Here is a 19,052-nt window from a genome sequence, read left to right as displayed (position 1 = left end):
CTGTGACAGTGCAGTAAAACGTAGCGTTCCTTCAGCCAGCCGAGCTCGTGCTGGGTAAGAGAGATGAGATACTGACTCACTTCCCCGTGTGAAATAGCTGTTTTCCCCCAGTCCAGAGAGAGGCACTCCCGGGCTGCACACTGCATCTGGTTTAACTTTGAGAGATGTTTATATTCCGATCTAAGTGTCCTTTTATTACGGTGGGGCTAGAATTAAATGTTTGCTCAAAGAGACCATAACAATTCTGTAAAAAATTTTGCTTTCTTATAGCGCCCGCCTGACGTTTCTGGGCCTGTTGGTGTTCTCCGCTTTTCTCACGACTGCTCAAAGCTGCTCATCTCTGAGGGAAACTAGACTCACTGTTGACACGAGCTCAAATATCAGTGTTAAATCAGTGACCCATTGGTTCAGTGTGAATAATGAATGTAGTGGTCTGACTGAGTCACTAGGGAAAAACACATTACATCAGAGTGATCGCACAGACACGTCAAAGGTACAGATGTTAAGACAACAAAACGGCAAGACTGACTATCCACTCTAAATGTGAGACTCAATTGTATCTGAAATAACAGCCTTGTAAATGACTCTTGAAACCTGGAACTATCTGACAAAATATGTTTATTACATACCAAATACCAGGATACAGTCATCCTGAAATAAGGTTTCACGTCAAGACCAACTGTTAAAAGTCACCACCATGACCCAAGACATTCTCCTCGTGTTACCCTTGTAGCAATCCTCTAGACCCAGAACACGTCTTTTGTAATTATTTTATTTGTATGACATGATCATCAAAAGACCAAGCTTTGATGAGTCGTGATCAAAACAAAAACACTGTGTTCATACAAACCTCTCAGTAAAGTCCATAAGACGCCGATCTTTGTAATATACATTTGGCCAGACAGCTCCAATGGTGACCTTGCCACTTATGTGACGTTAGGTCTCCAACTGCAGCAGACGTGACCCAGTGAAACAAACATGTTGCTATGCATTACGCACATTTCCGCAGTCCATTCTGAGTACCATAGCTCAGTGTTTATTTTTTCGTAATGGATCCTTGCGCATTTTTAAACTCTCCAGAGGTGGTGTGGCCTTTGGATGGACAGGACACGAGAGTCATGTTCAGGGTCACTTTATGTCATCATTGTACACATTTGTACAGCTCTGTCTGCAAAGCTCCTGAACTCCATGAAGACAGGAATGGAGGGCAGAGCCTGATACAATATGCTACTCTGAGGGCACCTTTGGTGACACAAAACCTCAAGTACCAATGACATGTCAGATAGAAACTCACATCATATGAAATATGGATCCTCTCCTTCCTCTTCCTTATTATTATTATTAGTAATAGTAATAATAATTAGTAGTATTATTATTAGTAGTAGTATTACTAGTAGTAGTTATAGTATCAGTAGGTATAGTAATAGTGTTACTACTAGTAGTAATAGTAGTAGTAATAGTATTATTATTATTAGTTGTAACAGTATTAGTAGTAGTAGTAACAGAATCAGTAGTAGTAGTAATAGTATTAGTAGTAGTAGTAGTAATAGTAGCAGTAATAGTATTAGTAGTAGTAGTAGCAGAAATAGTATTAGAAGTAGTAGTAATTGTATTATTATTAGCAGTAGTAGTAGTAATAATGGTAGTAGTAGCAGTAATAGTATTAGTAGTAGCAGTAATAGTAGTAGTAGCAGTAATAGATTGGTAATGAGCTAATTCATAGGCATGTAATCCAGGAAGGTACTTTTGCTGTAGTGATGGCTTCAGAACATTGTCATGTAATATAGTAGAGAAATGGCACTTTATCTTCTTCTCCTCACTTTCAGTTATGAAATGTTTGATCCATATATACAGTCTATTAATATGTGCTGTAAATAGGATGCATTCAACCAAGGCATTCTTACTGAGAACTTCTCTTTAGATGTCATGACTTACAAATCACCATGAAATAAGACCACGCAAACAAGTGTGTTTCTCTGAGGGGCAAAGTGGATTGAGAAACTTTTCTGGGGAGACAAAAACAGACTTCGGAAGTTAGGCAACCTCTAATTGTTCCAATTAACCATAGCGTATGGTCAATGAGCTGAGATGTTATCTTCAGACCGCTCTACTGGGACAGCACGAGGCCCCGCCCACAACATCTGTGTGGTCTGTCTGCATCACTTACCGATTTGCTTCTTGGGTTCAGCCCATTACGAATGACAAATTGTACAAGAAAACATCAACTTCCGATCGGAATTCAGTGTTGCAGGACAAGAGACATTTTAAGACATTTTCTCTCTGAGGAAAGACATACTTTCTGGTAAAAGTTTCCAGTGGTCAACTTCCAAAACACAGGGTAAAACATACCCAAACACATCAAAACAACAACAAAAAAGAAAAACAACTTTTCTCATGTGCTAAAGCCACAAGCAACCATACGGTTGAACATGGCTATGATTTAGAACATGGCTATGATGTAGGAAACACTCAAGTTAAAAGGCTGTGTGTGTGTGTGTGTGTGTGTGTGTGTGTGTGTGTGTGTGTGTGTGTGTGTGTGTGTGTGTGTGTGTGTGTGTGTGTGTGTGTGTTGTGTGTGTGTGTGTGTGTGTGTGTGTGTGTGTGTGTGTGTGTGTGTGTGTGTGTGTGTGTGTGTGTGTGTGTGTTGGGGTTGCAGTGTGGCCATCAAATTTGTGCATGTGGAGTCCATTTCCTTAGAAAACTGTGCATTCTGGGGGATAGACCTCAGGTCCGATATGATCATTAGTCGCACATGACCACCACCATGGCAGCTTCATCCATGGCCTCTTATCTCCACTACCTATGGCCCGTCTAGTGTGTGGTGTTTTCAGCGCACTGGGCCTTGACCAGAGCCATCTGTAACATCTGTTCCAGCTAATACCTTCCAGCAGATGATAAAGATCTGACTACACCATAACATCATGCCGCCAGGCCTCATAATAGCCAAGTGGAATATTTCCGGCCGCACAGAAGCACATGCTGTGTTTATAGGAAGGCCGATATGAGTCCAGCGAACCAATTCAGTCACTCTACCACAGAATAGCAACCGGAATAGCCACCAATAGAGTTAGCCACTACAGTGGAAATCTATGATCATGCACGACGGGGTGCAGCCATTTTATCTTGTTACATTGTTTGTGCGCTTTGGTTTAGTGATTGGTTGAAATAATTCAAATCAGTTGCAAGTTCAATGGGAATACTATATCTGTGCAATTTAGGCCATGGATAATCAGCAGCTCTGCGAGTATGGGCAGGTTTGCATCTTCTAATTGTGCCCAGATGTGGGTGCACTGGCATCTGGACCCTGTGTTTCTGCCTGCAGAGGGAGGGAACCTGCCATGACTGGACAAGGCCCTAGCCGCGGTGCCAGTATTATTCCTGAACACCTCGCAAACAGGAAAGTGCTAAGTTTGCGTTAGGACTGGCAGTCATTCAAACATGTCAGCGTGCACTTAATTACCCGCCAAGAGCCGAGGCATTGACGAGGGCCGTGCGTTTCCTCCCGGGTGTGGAGCAACTCGGAGCTGGTGTTAAAAAAGCTCTCTGGCTCATATCCGGGATATTTCGCAGCTTGGCCTGACGCACGGCTGCAGCTACAGTGAGGAAGTGAGTGTGAATGATGGGAGCCATTTGGTGCAAACTAAATGAGATTAGTGTGTGCGCTCCTCTCTGATGCTGTCGCACACATGCTGGGCGATGGATTGTGTGTGAACCGGAGGCTGTTCAGTTGCCTCTTTATTCTGGGTTATCTCGAAAAGATGACAGGTGCCTCACGGTTTCCAGATTCAGCTTTCACTTTGGATGTACTGCGGTCGTTGGATACGTATTTAATACTGAGCAGCAATTCCGGGGGGGGATTGAAGAACAGTCGGAAATTATTAGGCAAGCACGATAATTCATGAGTGAGCTCGGCAAAGAAGACACGGGAAAGCTGCCAAACATTTCAGTCCAATAATGGTGGAAATGTTACACATAATGTTACAATGGTGTAACGCCGCCTCAGCCGCATGACCCCACTGTAGCCTCAGAGTCTGAGTCTTTCCTCAAGCACAGACGCTGCGACGAGTAGCGAAATTACCCGGATGGTAGCGCGCGAGCAGCACAGGGTTCGACGAGCAGCTTCTCGCGCCTCCGCCGTCAGAGGTTCCTAATCACAGCGCGTGCACCAACATTACAACCACAGCAGACAGGGTCCAACCTCACAACAGTCACGGTTTGCTGCATTCTCTTGCAAGCAATGATAGAGATGAAAGGTTTTTTTAAAAGGGTGGTCTATTGTTTCATTTGTGGATGCTCTTTGGATAAAGAATGTAAGAACTTAGTAAACATTTTAATATTCTTTGCACCAGCAGTTCAAGAGGGCATTGTCTATTGTTCAGAAAGTGGACCAAAATGAAACAGCACATTTAAGATTTTGTAACATAGTCTGTGGGAGTAAATTAGTCTCACATTTTCAAAAGAACATGTCTGATACAGAAATATAATTCAGTTAATGTTACAGACCCTTGATAAATTTGATAGGCCATTGTGTTCAGATATGTTGCGTTACCCCTGCCAACGCTATTCCAGGTCAGAAATGTTTCGAGCACACCCAAAACGTGATATGTGAATTTGCGCTCAGGCCAGCAGAGGGGAAGCAGAGGCTCGCAGCAGTAAGGTCGGGCAGCTCTTCCTATTTTTCCTCCAGTTACGCTTCTGAAGGCAACAGAAACGCAGTGTACTTGGAGGCTGGACAGACATCTTACAAAAACGTCTCCACAAATCCTAAATCACTGCTTCAGCAGCCCTGCTATAACGATACATGTGTTTCTGAAGCAACGGAGGATCGAGATCTGATTTACGGTTCTTGTCCACCCAAAAATGCATTCAGAATATGAGAAGAAACGTTTTTTCTGATGAGGCAAAGGCCTGACAATGACCTGTTATATAGGTCCTCCTAATATACATATAAAATGGTCTAATATGGAGGTATAGAAGCTCTTTCTATTCAGTAATTGTCTACATAAATAATCATATGCCAGAAAAGCATTTTCGGTTGGTAACAGTTAACCGTCCAGACAAGATTCCAGGGGCTAATGAAATGCAGTTATTGTGCAAAGGAGATGTGTCATGTTCAAATAAAAGCTATGTGAAAGGATAGCTACACACTTGAACACTTATGTGGTTTCTTTCTCTTGTGTGGAGTTAATTAAAATTTCATAAAAAGTCATATAATAGAGCGCAGGTACAGGTACCACGACAATCTTCCAAGTTTTATTTTCAACAAGGTAAGCAAAAGCGCCATCTTGTGGCCTCTTCTCATAACAAAGTATATGCGTGCCTGTTGGGCTTCTGGGTGCGAGGAGGACGGTGATGCCCATTGCTGCTCTATAATTTGGAATTTGGTAAACATGCTTGGTTTCCTTCTGAGAAAACTGTTTTTCAAACATTCCATAGCTGCCAGAGCGTCAGTCGCGGCACAAATGCGAGGACTGATCATAACGGGCAAACACGCAGATACAAGACGCACGTTTTAAACACTTGTTTATGACGTAATGGGCTTTTATAATAGAACTGAACCAACACAGATGTGTTGTGGGCTTGGAACGCTGAAGTTGCAGGAGCCCTGTGCACACAGCCCCAGTTCAACACTTCAGCTTGACACACATATGTAAACGTGCAGATTAAAGAGGCAGCACATGGTAGGTGTCATTAATGATTGACCACTCCAAGCTTTCACCATTTCAGAATAAACCATGTCCTAAACTTAGCATGAACAATGCAGATAATTACTATTGTGTAATCGTATGCAAATTTTGTGAATTGTAATGACACCATTAATTGTACTTAAATTACAGTAATTAGAGTAACAAGCCAGTTTGATGCAACTCCTTAAAGGTTATAACCAATGGGATCTAAGGAGAGTTAAATTCAAAGCTTCCTTGTTTCAAAGACTCTCCAACATACTTACAGGTGCACCCTTGAATGTCAGTGCAATAAACAACCAACTTCTTCTCAAGCTGCAAAGCTTACTAGCAAAGATAAACACACATAAAACATATGCGAACAGAGCAGGCTTATCACGGGACCAGACACACACAATGAGGGCAGATTGAAGGAGCCTACCCCACCCTGTGGAAAAATAAGTCACCCCACGAACCAGCTGGGCAACCTCACAGTATGTGCACAGTGTGAAGCACTTGAGGGACCTAATAGTTCTCCAATGAAGTCATTAATTTATATATGAATTAATATTATTCATTATTTAATATATTGTATGCATTTAGTCAATGTTTTAAATAATTCAACAGTGAACATGCTTACTTGAATAATTGCCTACTTTTTGACCAAAAATAGGTGCTCACCTCAGTTTGATGCATTTTGGTTCATGTTTAAAACATATTTTAAAAAACAGTAATATTCTTCCACTTCTCCAGTTCTCCATATATGTATGACAGAAAGGTAAATATGATTTTAATGCCCAACTAAGCAAAACAAAATGTCAAAACTAAAAATGTAAACACGCAGGATTTCCATTAAGCAGTGGAAGCTAGCTAGCTAATAGTGATGACTCACTAATATGGGAACATTAAATTTCTTCTCAGATATCTAGAATGATCTTCTCAGATATCAATGCATTATCATTTGAAAGCATTTACGTATCATATTCTTATGGTTATGAGAGTGTATCACATGCTTGGACAGCATTTACTGTGTGGTTAAAAAATGAACAGAATGTGCTAGATTGATTCAATGATGTGGTTTGAATATTTAGACAAAACTAACTCTGGAAAACATGCTTTAGTAAATTGGAATTATTAAATTCATTCTGACCTTATTAGAGATGCATGATTTTGAAAAAATCTTACCATATCAACATCTTTGTTCTTTTATATCTTTCTCAAAACAAGTTAGATCTACACTCAGTTTTCTGTGGTATCTGTGACTTTTTTCAATATTGCAATGCTTTCCTCATGGCCTCTTGCTGGACCATAAAATTTGCGTGAAATCCATGAAATCCATATCCACCCTGGTCCCTCAGGGATGTGGGTGTAGCAGGAGTCAACAGACACTAGAGACCTCTGGGACAGTCCAGCCCTGGGGCAGGCAGTAATATACCAAAACAACTTTATCCTCTTTCATGCACGAAGGATCTTTGTTGTAGTTCTACACAAACAAAGGTGAGGAAGAATTTGAACTCTTTCATTTATTCTGTCAAAACTGACTGCAGAGAGAGAACACAGATGAAAAGAAATAATTAAACAAAAAGTTAAATTGCACTCAGACCTTCCACTTAGACTATTTTGAATTAGTGAGGTAGTAGATTATAGCAAAACATTACTAACATAATAAAAATGAGAGGCTGTACAGGAAATGTAACTCGATATGTTTGAGATTGTATGGTTGCTCCACACCCTGAAATGTCAGGTGGGAGAGAAAGCCATTGTCTTAAAAAAATTAAATGTTTCTACAGTAACGCTGCCCTCTTCTGGCGATAGGAACACACACACACACACACACACACACACACACACACACACACACACACACACACACACACACACACACACACACTGACTGGTTTGCTTTTATGCTTTTGGATATTTTAATTTTGGAAGGCATTTTGTGTAATATGATGACAAATAAATCTGAATTTATACTGAGATTATACATTTACCTTTATTTGATCCTAAGTGAAAAGACATTCTATACAAATCTATATTTTCACTATATTAAGGTACTGAAGTACACAAATTACTGAAGAGGTATGTATCACATTACTACTACGTACACACTATACATATGAAGAGCAGATGAAGAAGAATACTGTGGCTTTTGTAATTTATTTCTTTATCACATTGTTTATATTATACAGTAAATATTGTTATTTGCGGCATATTTGGGCATTGGGGTGTTTTTAAGGCGTGGACATGTCACTAACACAAGTTTGAAAACTATTGTAAAAATAGTACTAATACACATTGCCTGCACAATTCATGAAGGACATGTGTCAGACTTCTCTGTAAATTTTAATAATTGTAATGCTTGCACAATAACATTACAATAAATGTTTGCCTGAGCGCACGCAGCGAACGTGGTGACGTCCGTCGCGTCTCGTGCGGACGTGCGCGTCCTCGTGCGCGTCAGGATCAAATAGAGGACGACGAGGCGACGGGCGACGATACCGACGATCTCGCAGTCGGCGTTGCTTGTGAAGTTGGGGTCTAGGTTTAATCGTGGACCGCAGTGTTTTTATTCGTTATTAAGAGATAACACGTTGATGGAAGTCAACATGCGGCTGATGTGGGGGTTTATCGCCCTTTTGTTTTGTTTTCACCAAGCCGCTGCGTCCGCAGGTAAGACCACCTAACGTCTTTGAGTCCGCGTCGTCAGGCAGAAACACCGACTGGCTCAGTGGCGGTTACCCGTGGTGTCAAATCGCGCCGATGTGTCGTTTTACGCGAAACTATAAGTCGTCTCAGGGAACGACGCATTCGCCGTGGTAGTTTTGGCTATTGTTAGCTATAACTATCTCTCCGGTAGCTAAAGGTACTTCGTCGTTTTCTAAGTCGTTAGCTAGCGAGCTAGCCGCTTGTCAGGCCGTGGAAACCTCGCGCGCCTGTTAGCTCGTGCGCCTGTTGGCTCGCGCGCTAACTACCATCTCGACGCTGCCTTCAGCTAGCTCACTTGGGCATTAAAAACTCACTATTTATCGGTTTGGCTGCTTTTAAAAATCGTTTACGTCCTCAATACGTTTGTTTTTAGGTGCATTAATCGCGTTTTGGTTGGATTATTGGTTATTTGAGTTAGTGGCTGGGTAGACGGGTTAAAATACGGCGTAGTGGAGCAGCTCGAACCCTGCGAGGCGTCTAGTGAGACAACAGGGCGATGAAACTCCTGCTTCCCCTCATCTACACTCCAGTTTACCAACATAGCTTACTAGTTCACCATCGGGATACTGCTTTTCATTTAATTATGCTGACTAGTGGATCTCGCCTTCACAATACCAGTTGGCCTGAATGTATATGTATTTTTTACGTGTTACTACCTACAGGTCTGTATCCAACTACCTGTAATCACAAAATTGGCAATAAGTGTAGAAGTAATAAAACATAATGCAGCAAACGCATCGCTCCTTACTGGCTGGTCGGCTGGAGTTACGGTGCTGATTCCGTGATGATTCACGAGGATGTGTAAGGTTGATCATTATGAATTTGGTGTGTTGATCACGTTTTAAACACCGTTATCATGGTGTTAATGGACCTGCCGCGGCGTGCGGGGAGTTAAGGCGGAACAGACCAGTTTGCTGGGCTCGTCCGTCTGTGTTGTGGGCGACTGAACGTTTCTTTGAAAATACCTTGCGTAACAGGCGACGCAATTCTCCTGTTATTTCACGTTTGATCAAACTGAGGTATTAAAGAAGTGGTGACGAAACATTTCACTGTTTGAAGTTTATTATACTTTTTATACGTTTCCAGTTGTGCAATTCTATAAATGCACAAACAATCTGCCAATGTACACACACACACACACACTTTCCATGGGGGATATCATACTGCACTTTGTTTTGCTGCCCAGTATCGGCTGAACGAATGTCAGTTCCTGTTAATCCACACCTAATCAGCTTCAGGCATGCATTTAGAAACGCAATGCTGAGCACAGCAGGGATGGATTTGTTCTATTCCAGACAGCTTAGGTAAACTTGCACACAAGCCAACAATGCACTTAAATGGCACGTAGCTTTGTTTTGGTGTACACTATTGGTAACTTTTACGTTTGTCTCTTTGTAGCCTTTTTTTGCGTGACCAGCAACAGTTAGTTAGTTAGTTTTTTTTTTTTTTTTTTTTTTTTGTCCCCATTTCTGTCCCCAAAATGTGTGGCATATGTTCCTGGGGAATACCCTGGAAGGCAATGGCACCAGCCCCAGCTCTGACTTGAGCTGTAGCAGCTCTACTTCAGAATTAAAATTAGATTTTCTCTAGAGCCTTCTGTCATCTGCTCAGTACAGTTTAGGAAATTAGGTTAGCAAGAGCATGCAGGTATTTGTCCACAGTTGAATAAGCGTTTATATATTTTGTCAGTCTGACAATTGCCTACTGACTGCCATTTTGCTTTCAGAATGGGAGAAAATGCTCGCGGAACATTCCTCATTATATGCTTGGGTTGTGCTTTATGCCTGAGTAATAGCGAACCTTCACAAATGCCACATAAGCCAGTTTTATACAGTGCGTCTGAGAAACTGGTGTCAATATGTATTTGGATTAGAGTCTTATAGCTTTGCAGTCTTATTTATGATTTCTCTTGTCGTTGTATGTATGGTGGTAGTAGCTGTTAGGCTGACTAAACAATTCCCCTCCGTACTCACTCTTTAAAATGTTTTTTACATGTGCAGATTCTTTGTCATGTCCCTCATTCTTATTTGATTGGATTTGTTTACAGGACTAATGTTTGTACTGGTTTGTCAGTCTTAAATTAGCTTTGAAACAGAAGAGGGCAAGCTTTGTCTTGTTCAGGTCTACTGAGTAAATGTAGACTTTGATCCTTGAATGAAACTTTGTCAGCCCGTAGAACTCATTAGCATATTTATTTTAACCATTGTAGTATAAAATTTGTGTGTAGTTAATACATAATTTGCACTTTGATCCAAAAACCTTTCCTTTTCAACATGATGGCAAGTTTTAGTCAAGCATCAGATTCAGTTAATGTTGAGAAGGTGACCTTTTGTGACGACCCAATGGATGCCGCATGTGCCAATTTAAAGGGCAAGTGATATTTACAGCAACGGTCGTGCGAGCTTGTTCTGATGGTACTTGTTGGAATGCTCTTCGTATGATCATACATGGTGCTCATATAACCCAGGTTTCATCTGAGAGATGAAAGTTAGGGTGTGCTCCCATGACTTGTTTTCGGACAATGTACGGTAGCTTTTTGTTTTAAGAAAAACGCACCCTCCTGAGATCTAAGGGTTCTCTGCATTGATGTTAAAGATTCTTTGACGTTAAAGGTTATTTATTTATCAGATGTGTTACTCCTGCCTATTCTATTCTAGTCTGTTGTTTTGAAAGTAGAAATCCATTGTACTTTCTCTGTGGGGGTTAGCTTGACCTCACCTCTTGAGCACAGATGAAAGATCATTCTCAAATTTATTTTAACCTCTACAGTTACACGAGTCTAAAATAAAATAAACTTGACTACTACTTCAGGGTGTTATTACAAATACTATGTTACATTACATTTGAAATTAGTAATTTACTTTGGTCACACATTTTTCTCATCCTTCCAAGGCATGTTTAGCTAAATCTTGATCAATACATTTGCTTTGTTGTCTAGGGTTAACTGCATGCATATGCTGCTCTCGTGACTTCAGCACAAGATTCTGCTTTTCTTTAATAATGGATTTAAGTTGCATCTTGTATTTATTTCTCCATTCTAACATTCTTATTTCTTCTTTCTTCCATTCTTTTCTTCTTGCCACTACCTTTTTCATATCATCTCAACAAATGCTGTTTTTTTTTTGTTTTTTTTTTAAATCCTAAAACAAACCAAATGCCCGGTCTCTAATCCTTTGCGGACACTTGTTCAGCTAGCTTCATAAAGTCCCCCATGTCTCAGATGAAAATGGTGGATGGCAGTGCGGAGTTGCACTGCGAGGTCATAGGTCACCCCATTCCCGAGGTGCAGTGGTGGTTTGTAGAGGGCGAGGAGCTGGTTGAGATGGCGTCCCAGCTCTATGACGGGGCGCGGGAGGAGCGCGTCCACATCAACACCACGTACGTCCACCATGCCGCCAGCAGCCTTGTGCTCCACAACCTCACGCTCAACGACACGGGCGTTTACGAGTGCCGCGCCTCCAACGACCCCGACCGCAATAACCTGAGGACGCCGCCCAGAGTCAAGTGGATCCGCTCGCAAGCGAACGTAATTGTGTTCGAACGTGAGTGGTGAAATGTAGAAAAGAGGCCAGCGCTGTCCTTTTTGTTAGAGGATCCAGACCCCTTAGATCCACTTAGATCCACTTAGATCCACACACTGTCTATGCTCTCCCAATCCCGTCTGGTCCTTATTTGCACAGGCGGACAAACATAGTCCACAGTCCTTCTCCTCTAGCTGTGTGTGAGCCCTCAAACCGATCCCTCTTGCCAAGTCTTGACTTTTATTTTTGCTATTGTTTTCAGCGTTTAGTTTCCAACATCAGTATGTGACGTCCTTTAAAAATAATGAATCTAGTCTGCTGATGTTAAGACAATGTGGTAACATTGTCTGCTAGTGTTTTTGCTCAGTATTAACTGACTCGTGTTTCTGAAATGGGAGTCTGATGACATTAGGTGGACATTCCTTGAGTCAATGCTCCTCCTGTACTGGACTGTGCTGCGCTGTTTGTGCATGGACGTCTTTCCCCATTTTGTCTCTCGTCTCTGCTTGCAATCCCTTTGAACTGTAATAATCCTGTAAATAACAACTGCACTGTGGCTTCTGCAATTTGGCTATTAGCTGTGTTTTTATCAAACACTGCTTGGCTGACGTCCCAGATAATGGTACAGTGTGGTGGTGGGTTTTGTTTTTTCTTATGTGAAATATTAAGTCTGTATTTGAGTGAGAGTATAAGGGTTTTATGTTTCTTTGACTGGTTGGTTTTGAAGGGCTGAAGCCAAACTAATGGATGGTTATCTTATTAAATAAAGTGGAGAAACAATCAAACTAAAAATAAAATGTAATAGATATAAATGTATATATAGATGATTTTGTGCATGAAAAGGTGCAAGAGGTGTGTTTTTTGTTGACTGACCAAATCGTATTCCCACTAGCAAGTCAGATGTCCCATATAACCACAGACTAGTGTGTAATTGTTGTTGTTGTCCATCCTACAGTGGCTAAGATTCAGGCAGACCCATCGTCGGTCATCAACCAGACCTCTGCTTTGCTTAGCTGCAACCTTACCGGTGTCCCTCCAGTTAAGGGCAGTTACTGGAGCAGAAACGGAAAGCTGCTCGAAAAATCCAAATCAGACGCCATTTCTGACTACACCAGTTACCAGTACGTCTCACTCCAAACCACCTCACACACACACACACACACACACACACACACACTGCTGCGAGGGAGGCAGTGCACTGATGTGCCGTTTTGCCTGTAGGCCTAGTGAGGGTGACTGGCAGGGCTAAGCGCCTCACCCGCCCCACCCTCTCACCTAAATTCCCCGTTGGAGATCATACGATCATGCAATCTGTCAGTATTGTTCCAGCTGGAAGCTGTTTGTTTATGCCCCGGCCCTCCACCTGAGAAAACGTGTGTTTTGAATTAATCTAAATGTGTTGATGTTCTAGGCCATGACGGGGTGACTCTGCTCTTGGAGCAGGGCATCATGGGATTTGTAGTCCTCACTTCTTCTTTTCCCCTCTCCCCAGCATTCCCAAGATTGATTCCCACTCTGCTGGATTGTACACCTGTGTGTTCATGACTAACCCAGAAGTCGAAGAGAACATTGAAGTGAAGAGTAAGAGTGAAGAGTAACATTCAACCTTGTTTCTGCTGTCTGTCTTGTGCAGAGCAGCATGGGCTTTATTGCTAATCAGGAAACGTTAAATATTGAGTATTAAATAAGTGCTTACTACAAGAAACCACCATAACCATTCAGTAATGCGTTCTGTTCTCCTCAGTGGCGCCTCATGTTTCTGCCTACAAGCATTCTGAGAACAGTAACGAGAACGACAAGGCCTCGCTGGTGTGTGTAAGCCACAGCTACCCATTACCAACCGACTGGAAATGGTACAAGCTTGGTGACGTCAAGACGGTACGGGTACAATATGCACCGTTCACAGAGTAGCTGCACGTCGCTATGAAAGAATCGCTTTGTTCTTGCACATTTAGCACCGTTACAGATGGTCATCGCCAACATTTTAAAGGAACAGGTGACCAATAAATGTCTTAATCGCCAACAGGCCATCGTTAATGGCACTAAGAACTACATGATCAGGAGCACGGACAACAGTTCCACGCTGTACATCGAGAACCTGGACATCAACGCCGACATGGGCGATTACGAGTGCGCAGGGGAGAATGAGCTGGGAAGGCACGCCGACAAGATCCACCTCCGCGTTCGCAGCCGCCTGGCCGCCCTGTGGCCCTTCCTCGGCATCGTGGCCGAGGTCATCATCCTCGTCACCATCATCTTCATCTATGAGAAGAGGAGAAAGCCCGATGAGGTTAACGACGGTAAGTGCCGAGGCCAGTTCATCCAGCAGTGTTTGTTTGCAACACACTCAATGTACACACGGTCAGTTTTTTATATTTATTTTTTAAATATATATATATATTATTTTCACCTTCTTTTAAGGACAATTTTAAGGATTTTCTTTTAATATACATTTTCTTTTTTTTCTATTATTTTAATTTGATTATTTTACAGTATTTGCATTCTTGTTTGTAGTGCCTTAGTCAGGTCTGTTTTTTATTATTTATGTTGTTTACTCCTCTGGTCGCTGCTGCGTTTACGTTGTGGTAAGTGCTCAAAACTGCATGTTGGGTTGGAGTGGTTTTACTCAGGCTAGGAACATGGAGCAAACCTTTGGCGTTGACACACGCTTCTTGCATCGAGTTAGCCGCTCCCAAACACGTTGAAAAATGAACAGCTCTTTCACTGGTCCGGGGGGGGGGGGGGGGGGGCACTGTTTCCACCAATAAAAATAGAAGTGGGGGGTGGATACTGATTTGTGATTTGCTACATGGCCAGTGAAAAGGTTGATTTAAGTCTGACCTGAGCCAGGCCAGATTTGGTTTTTTTTTTTTTTTTTTTTTTTTTCCATTTTATTTTTCTATAATTTTTTGTTTATTGAAGCCAGTCCAGATATGTGGTCAAATAACCAAGATATTTGAGTGTATTTGGGATGTTTAGTGGCCCCATTTTGCATGCTCTCTGCATCATATCGTCATTGCATGATGTACTGCAGCTCAGATGGACAGTGAAGTCCTTCACACCGTTCAGGGACAGAATGCAAGACAGGCGGGTGGGGGACGGGAACTGGGAGGACGGGGGGGGGGGGGGGGGGGGGGGGGGTCAGCCACGCAGGAGCACCCTCTTCAGGTCTCACGTGGGCCACTTGTGTGAATATGAGGGTGTATTTTTGATATATTCGCTGCATGGAAAACTTACACTGGGTAAAACTTTCATATGTGATCGAACATGTCGCATGGTAATCTAACAGCATTATTTTTGCATGGACCGTTATTGAGTGTTTAGATTATGCCTCAAGAGTCCTGATGGGTGTAGTTATTCTACTTGGTTGGTGGTCATTTCTTGAAGAAGCGATCAAGTTTAGCCATGGTGGTGTTAAATACTCCTTGTATAAATTTTTCAAGTGATTACCAAATGCTTTTATGCAGAGCTTGGTCAGCTGATATACTCATGTACTTTAACTTGGCTTTTGAAGTGAAATAAGAATTCTTCCAAACCTACAAAATTAATGTTATTTTCCATGTTTTTGATATGTTTTCTGATTTCTAGATGATGACTCAGGATCTGCACCACTGTAAGTGATTAATTTCACATTATTGCCATGTTGTGGTCTTGAGTAGTTTGTTCTAGAATCGTGCAGCAGGCATGTTGGTGGGTTTGAGTGAAATCCAAACTACTGATGTCTTTCAGGAAGAGCAATGCAGCTACAAACCACAAAGACAAGAACGTGCGACAAAGGAACTCCAACTAAGGGAGGGGAACGGGTGAGTCTTCAAAGAGAAAAGCGCACTCTGTTCTCAGAAGGCCTCTCTTCTCTCGTGTTCCAGTTCATCAAAACGTTTCCTGACTTGTGATTTTCTTTTGAACTCCACCTTTAGGCATCCTGATGACTACTGATCAAGATCCAAGAAAAAGCGCAGCGTTGCCGTCTAGCACGTTATTTAGTGCACCTGCAATTTCTGAATAACTTTTTTGCTCGAGTGTAAGTGTCTTGAAGTATTAATTGGTCTTCTCCAAATGTTCCCCTCTGCATTGTGCTGCCAGCAAAAATGTTTTAAAAAGTGGGTTTTGGTTGGGGGTGCATGATTGTGTTATTGATGTAGAAGTGTTTTAGTGAAACCATTATTATGTGGGAATGAACAATTGGTGCTTCTGGTTTTTGCTTCCTCCACGGCCCCCCCGTTACTCCAGCCTGGCTACTAAACTGTAACGGTCAGTTTTATTGCCCGGTTTCTAGTCTGGAACCACTGAGCTTTAGTGAGGATGATGCTTCACCTCACACATTTTAGCGAAGGCAGTTTGAACAGTGTTTACCAACAACTTTGTTCCCAAGCTGGAGTAAGTAAATCTATTCTAAAATATTCAAAAGCCTGTATAATCTGTTCACTGTGTGACTGCATGCGATTGGCTGAAGCTCCATTTCTCAGTATTCTCAATGTGTGCATCTGCTGCAGCAATCTATTCAGATGAATGATTATATTCCTCCTCGGTAGTCTGACTCCTAATGACATTAGTTTACTTGTTCACTTTGGCAGTTTATTTCTGTAAGCCTTAATGTTAATCTTCGTCGCTATGCTTCATTTTAGTTGTAGAAAAATTTAATTATTAATGCAGCACGCACACTCAAGCACATGTCATTTTGCGGCCAATTAAATTGCACTCTTTAAATTAAGATTTTAAAATGCCAATTTTGTTATGCTTACCGTTTTTGTCTAATTTTTGGGCACAGTCTTGTCCTAGACTAAGGTTTTGTCTAAGACTAGGCTTAGATCAAGTGATTTGTTCATGTGGCTGTTCTGGTGAAATGCTTTTAAGTAGGGAGTAATATTGGCTGTTTTAGAATTTACAAATACAGTTGATGAAAGGCTATTTAAGAGGACCAAGTATGAGACGTTTGTGCCATTTGCTACTTGGACACAATCAAAATTGCCCGAATGTTAGACTCAAATTAAGTAAAGGTGATGTATAGTGGAGGTTTGTTTTGCATAGTAACCTTTCAGAAGCCATACTTTACATGACGCTGTTTAGCATAGTGACGGTGTGTGCCATTTATTAAAGAGGCATGTTACATTAAACCTTGTTAGAATTGTATAAATTATTTTCCTTATAAACATGAAATCAAACACTGTTACCTACTGACTTGCACACTCTGAATAAAGTTATTTGATTGGTTTTAACATCAGGTTGGCTTGCTGTCAGTTGTTTGGTTTTTAAGACATTGTAGCTGGGTTGACTATGTATGGGGTTGGTGTGCTGGTCAGATGGGTAACACTGATCACGTTCTGCCTGTAATACTGGTGTTACCCCTGACAGCCTTCATTTCTAACAACTTGCTACAAGGACAAAGTAATAAATGGTGTAGTTTGGTGTTGAAGCGTTTACTGATTAAGTTGATGGGAAATGTGTGGGTAAATTCCAAACCATGATGGACTTTTTTTTTTTTTTCCCCTCCTGGGTAGAATCCCCCGCCCTTATGTTCATTTGCAATTACTTTAACACTCATTTACATACCAGAACATGTTGCCCTCGTGCAGTTTATTTAAAGGTTTTTCTCCAACCTACATTTAACATGTTAGCCCACTTGTTAGACTCTGCCACACCCACAGGAAAGCAGAGAGCCAGCAGCAGGAACCCAAATGGCCAGAACAACTGTCCTAAATCTGGCGAGATGGTGCCCTCATCCTGAATACAGCGGCACCATTTAAGTTCATAGATGTAGATCTGTGGTACAGGTACGTACCTGTAACTGCTGAAACAGAACATGCTGGTGTGATTCTGTTGCCACGTTCTTCATAGAGTAGATTAGTTTCCAGTAGGGATGGACTGTCCAGGGTGAAGTGGGATCCTGTATTTGGGTTAAGCTGCTGCACTCTAATCCAGGGGTGGGGGTGGTAACATTTACCCCCTACACTAAGAGTTAAATGGGTCTTGTGTTCATCTGCACAAAAGTGCAGTCGTTTTCTGTGTGCATAAGGGAGGGCGTTAGAAATGGGTTAGAATGTGGATTGTAGGCCAGCCTTGGGTTACGAGAGGGGAAACATCTCAGTGACACCTGATTTTCTTCATTTTCCTTTTGCTTCTGCTATGGAACAATGATGATACAAACATACGTGTGTGCTGTATCTCCAAACATGCAAAAATAAAATGTTCTAAAAACAAAAGAATATTTCAGACAGGATGTGACCTTCCCAATCAATCTTGGCATGTGAAAATAAAAGATCTTGGAAGGAGAAAAAACAATACGGTGGTTCAGTTCAGCATCAACATGCTTGTTTACATTAACAGCGACCTCTAGGGGTTGCAAGTGTTGAGGTAATGAGTGTCGTTTCAGCCCTGGCACGTTACAGTAGCTTGTGTGCCATCCTTCGAGTTACTTTGCTAAAACTGTTTTGTTCTTATTTGTGACGCCGTTGTCTTCAGATTAAATGTATTTACAAACGTGGGATTATGTGTAACGACAACATAAATGCCTATTTCATAAGGTCACATGTGAATGGAGAGTTTAGTGCTTTCGATGCCTAAACGCAAAGCGAATCTTTTATCGTATGCAGTTCACCTACGTTCACTGACACGTATTATGCCTACGTTACATGTGTTACAGTTATGCATATGTTTATGTATACACTTTCAGACTATAGCCAATCTGTTGCCCTGCACAGCCGTCATCACCATTTGATGCTGGTGGACACAGGACAACGCATTACAGGGTGTCCTAGTTACTCAACGCAGCAGTCCACATGCTAAAATATTCAACCAGAAACGTTCGTGTTGTTTGAAAAATGTTTGAAATACATTTGTCATAAAGCTGTGTGTATACGACAAATCCATCTCAAGTACCTAGAAATATTGTATACAGCCGATGTATAAACAACAGACCATTTATAAATAAGATCACGGACGTAGTTTTGGGGGGGGACGGGGGGGACATGTCCCCCCCCACTTTTTCAAAAGCCGGTTTTGGTCCCCCCCAGTTTTTACAGTTAAAACCAAATACTTAAGTAGCGACGAAGTCATGTCCCCCCCACTTTTTAACGGTTAAAAAAACAATATCCAAATAGCGACAAATCTAGCACTAGGATCATGCAGCTCCGAGCTCCCCCCCCCCCCCCCCCCCCCCCCC

General features: G+C 41.8%; 2 protein-coding genes across 3 annotated transcripts; both read left to right on the top strand.

Annotated features, from left to right (window-relative positions):
• The first annotated feature begins 8,128 nt into the window (after positions 1–8,128).
• On the top strand, positions 8,129–17,114 carry LOC143528504 (basigin-like). Of its 2 annotated transcripts, none has more exons than XM_077024185.1 (8): positions 8,129–8,336; positions 12,849–13,014; positions 13,386–13,474; positions 13,638–13,771; positions 13,920–14,193; positions 15,494–15,506; positions 15,623–15,696; positions 15,811–17,114. In XM_077024185.1, the coding sequence occupies exons 1-7, from the start codon at positions 8,261–8,263 to the stop codon at positions 15,681–15,683; spliced, it is 813 nt and encodes a 270-aa protein (XP_076880300.1). In that variant the 5' UTR covers positions 8,129–8,260; the 3' UTR covers positions 15,684–15,696; positions 15,811–17,114. The 2 variants fall into 2 exon arrangements, with proteins under 2 accessions (XP_076880300.1, XP_076880299.1); XM_077024184.1 differs by having other exon boundaries at positions 15,482–15,506.
• Positions 11,488–12,842, top strand: LOC143528505 (basigin-like). The gene has a single exon (XM_077024186.1). It carries the CDS (start codon positions 11,584–11,586, stop codon positions 11,923–11,925), a length of 342 nt encoding a protein of 113 aa, XP_076880301.1. The 5' UTR covers positions 11,488–11,583; the 3' UTR covers positions 11,926–12,842.
• Positions 17,115–19,052: the final 1,938 nt, after the last annotated feature.

The sequence above is a fragment of the Brachyhypopomus gauderio genome, chromosome 12, assembly GCF_052324685.1.
Source record: "Brachyhypopomus gauderio isolate BG-103 chromosome 12, BGAUD_0.2, whole genome shotgun sequence".
NCBI lineage: Eukaryota > Metazoa > Chordata > Actinopteri > Gymnotiformes > Hypopomidae > Brachyhypopomus > Brachyhypopomus gauderio.
Note: the sequence above shows the minus strand (reverse complement) of the source record. Positions and strands in the feature narration are given on the sequence as shown.

Excerpts from the sequence above, each read along its gene's own strand:
- LOC143528504 (XM_077024184.1), top strand. The coding sequence starts at position 8,261 with ATGGAAGTCAACATGCGGCTGATGTGGGGGTTTATCGCCCTTTTGTTT. Across the intron at positions 13,015-13,385 it reads TCTGACTACACCAGTTACCA|CATTCCCAAGATTGATTCCC; the intron begins GTACGTCTCACT and ends CCCTCTCCCCAG. Across the intron at positions 13,475-13,637 it reads AGAGAACATTGAAGTGAAGA|TGGCGCCTCATGTTTCTGCC; the intron begins GTAAGAGTGAAG and ends TGTTCTCCTCAG.
- LOC143528505 (XM_077024186.1), top strand. The coding sequence starts at position 11,584 with ATGTCTCAGATGAAAATGGTGGATGGCAGTGCGGAGTTGCACTGCGAG.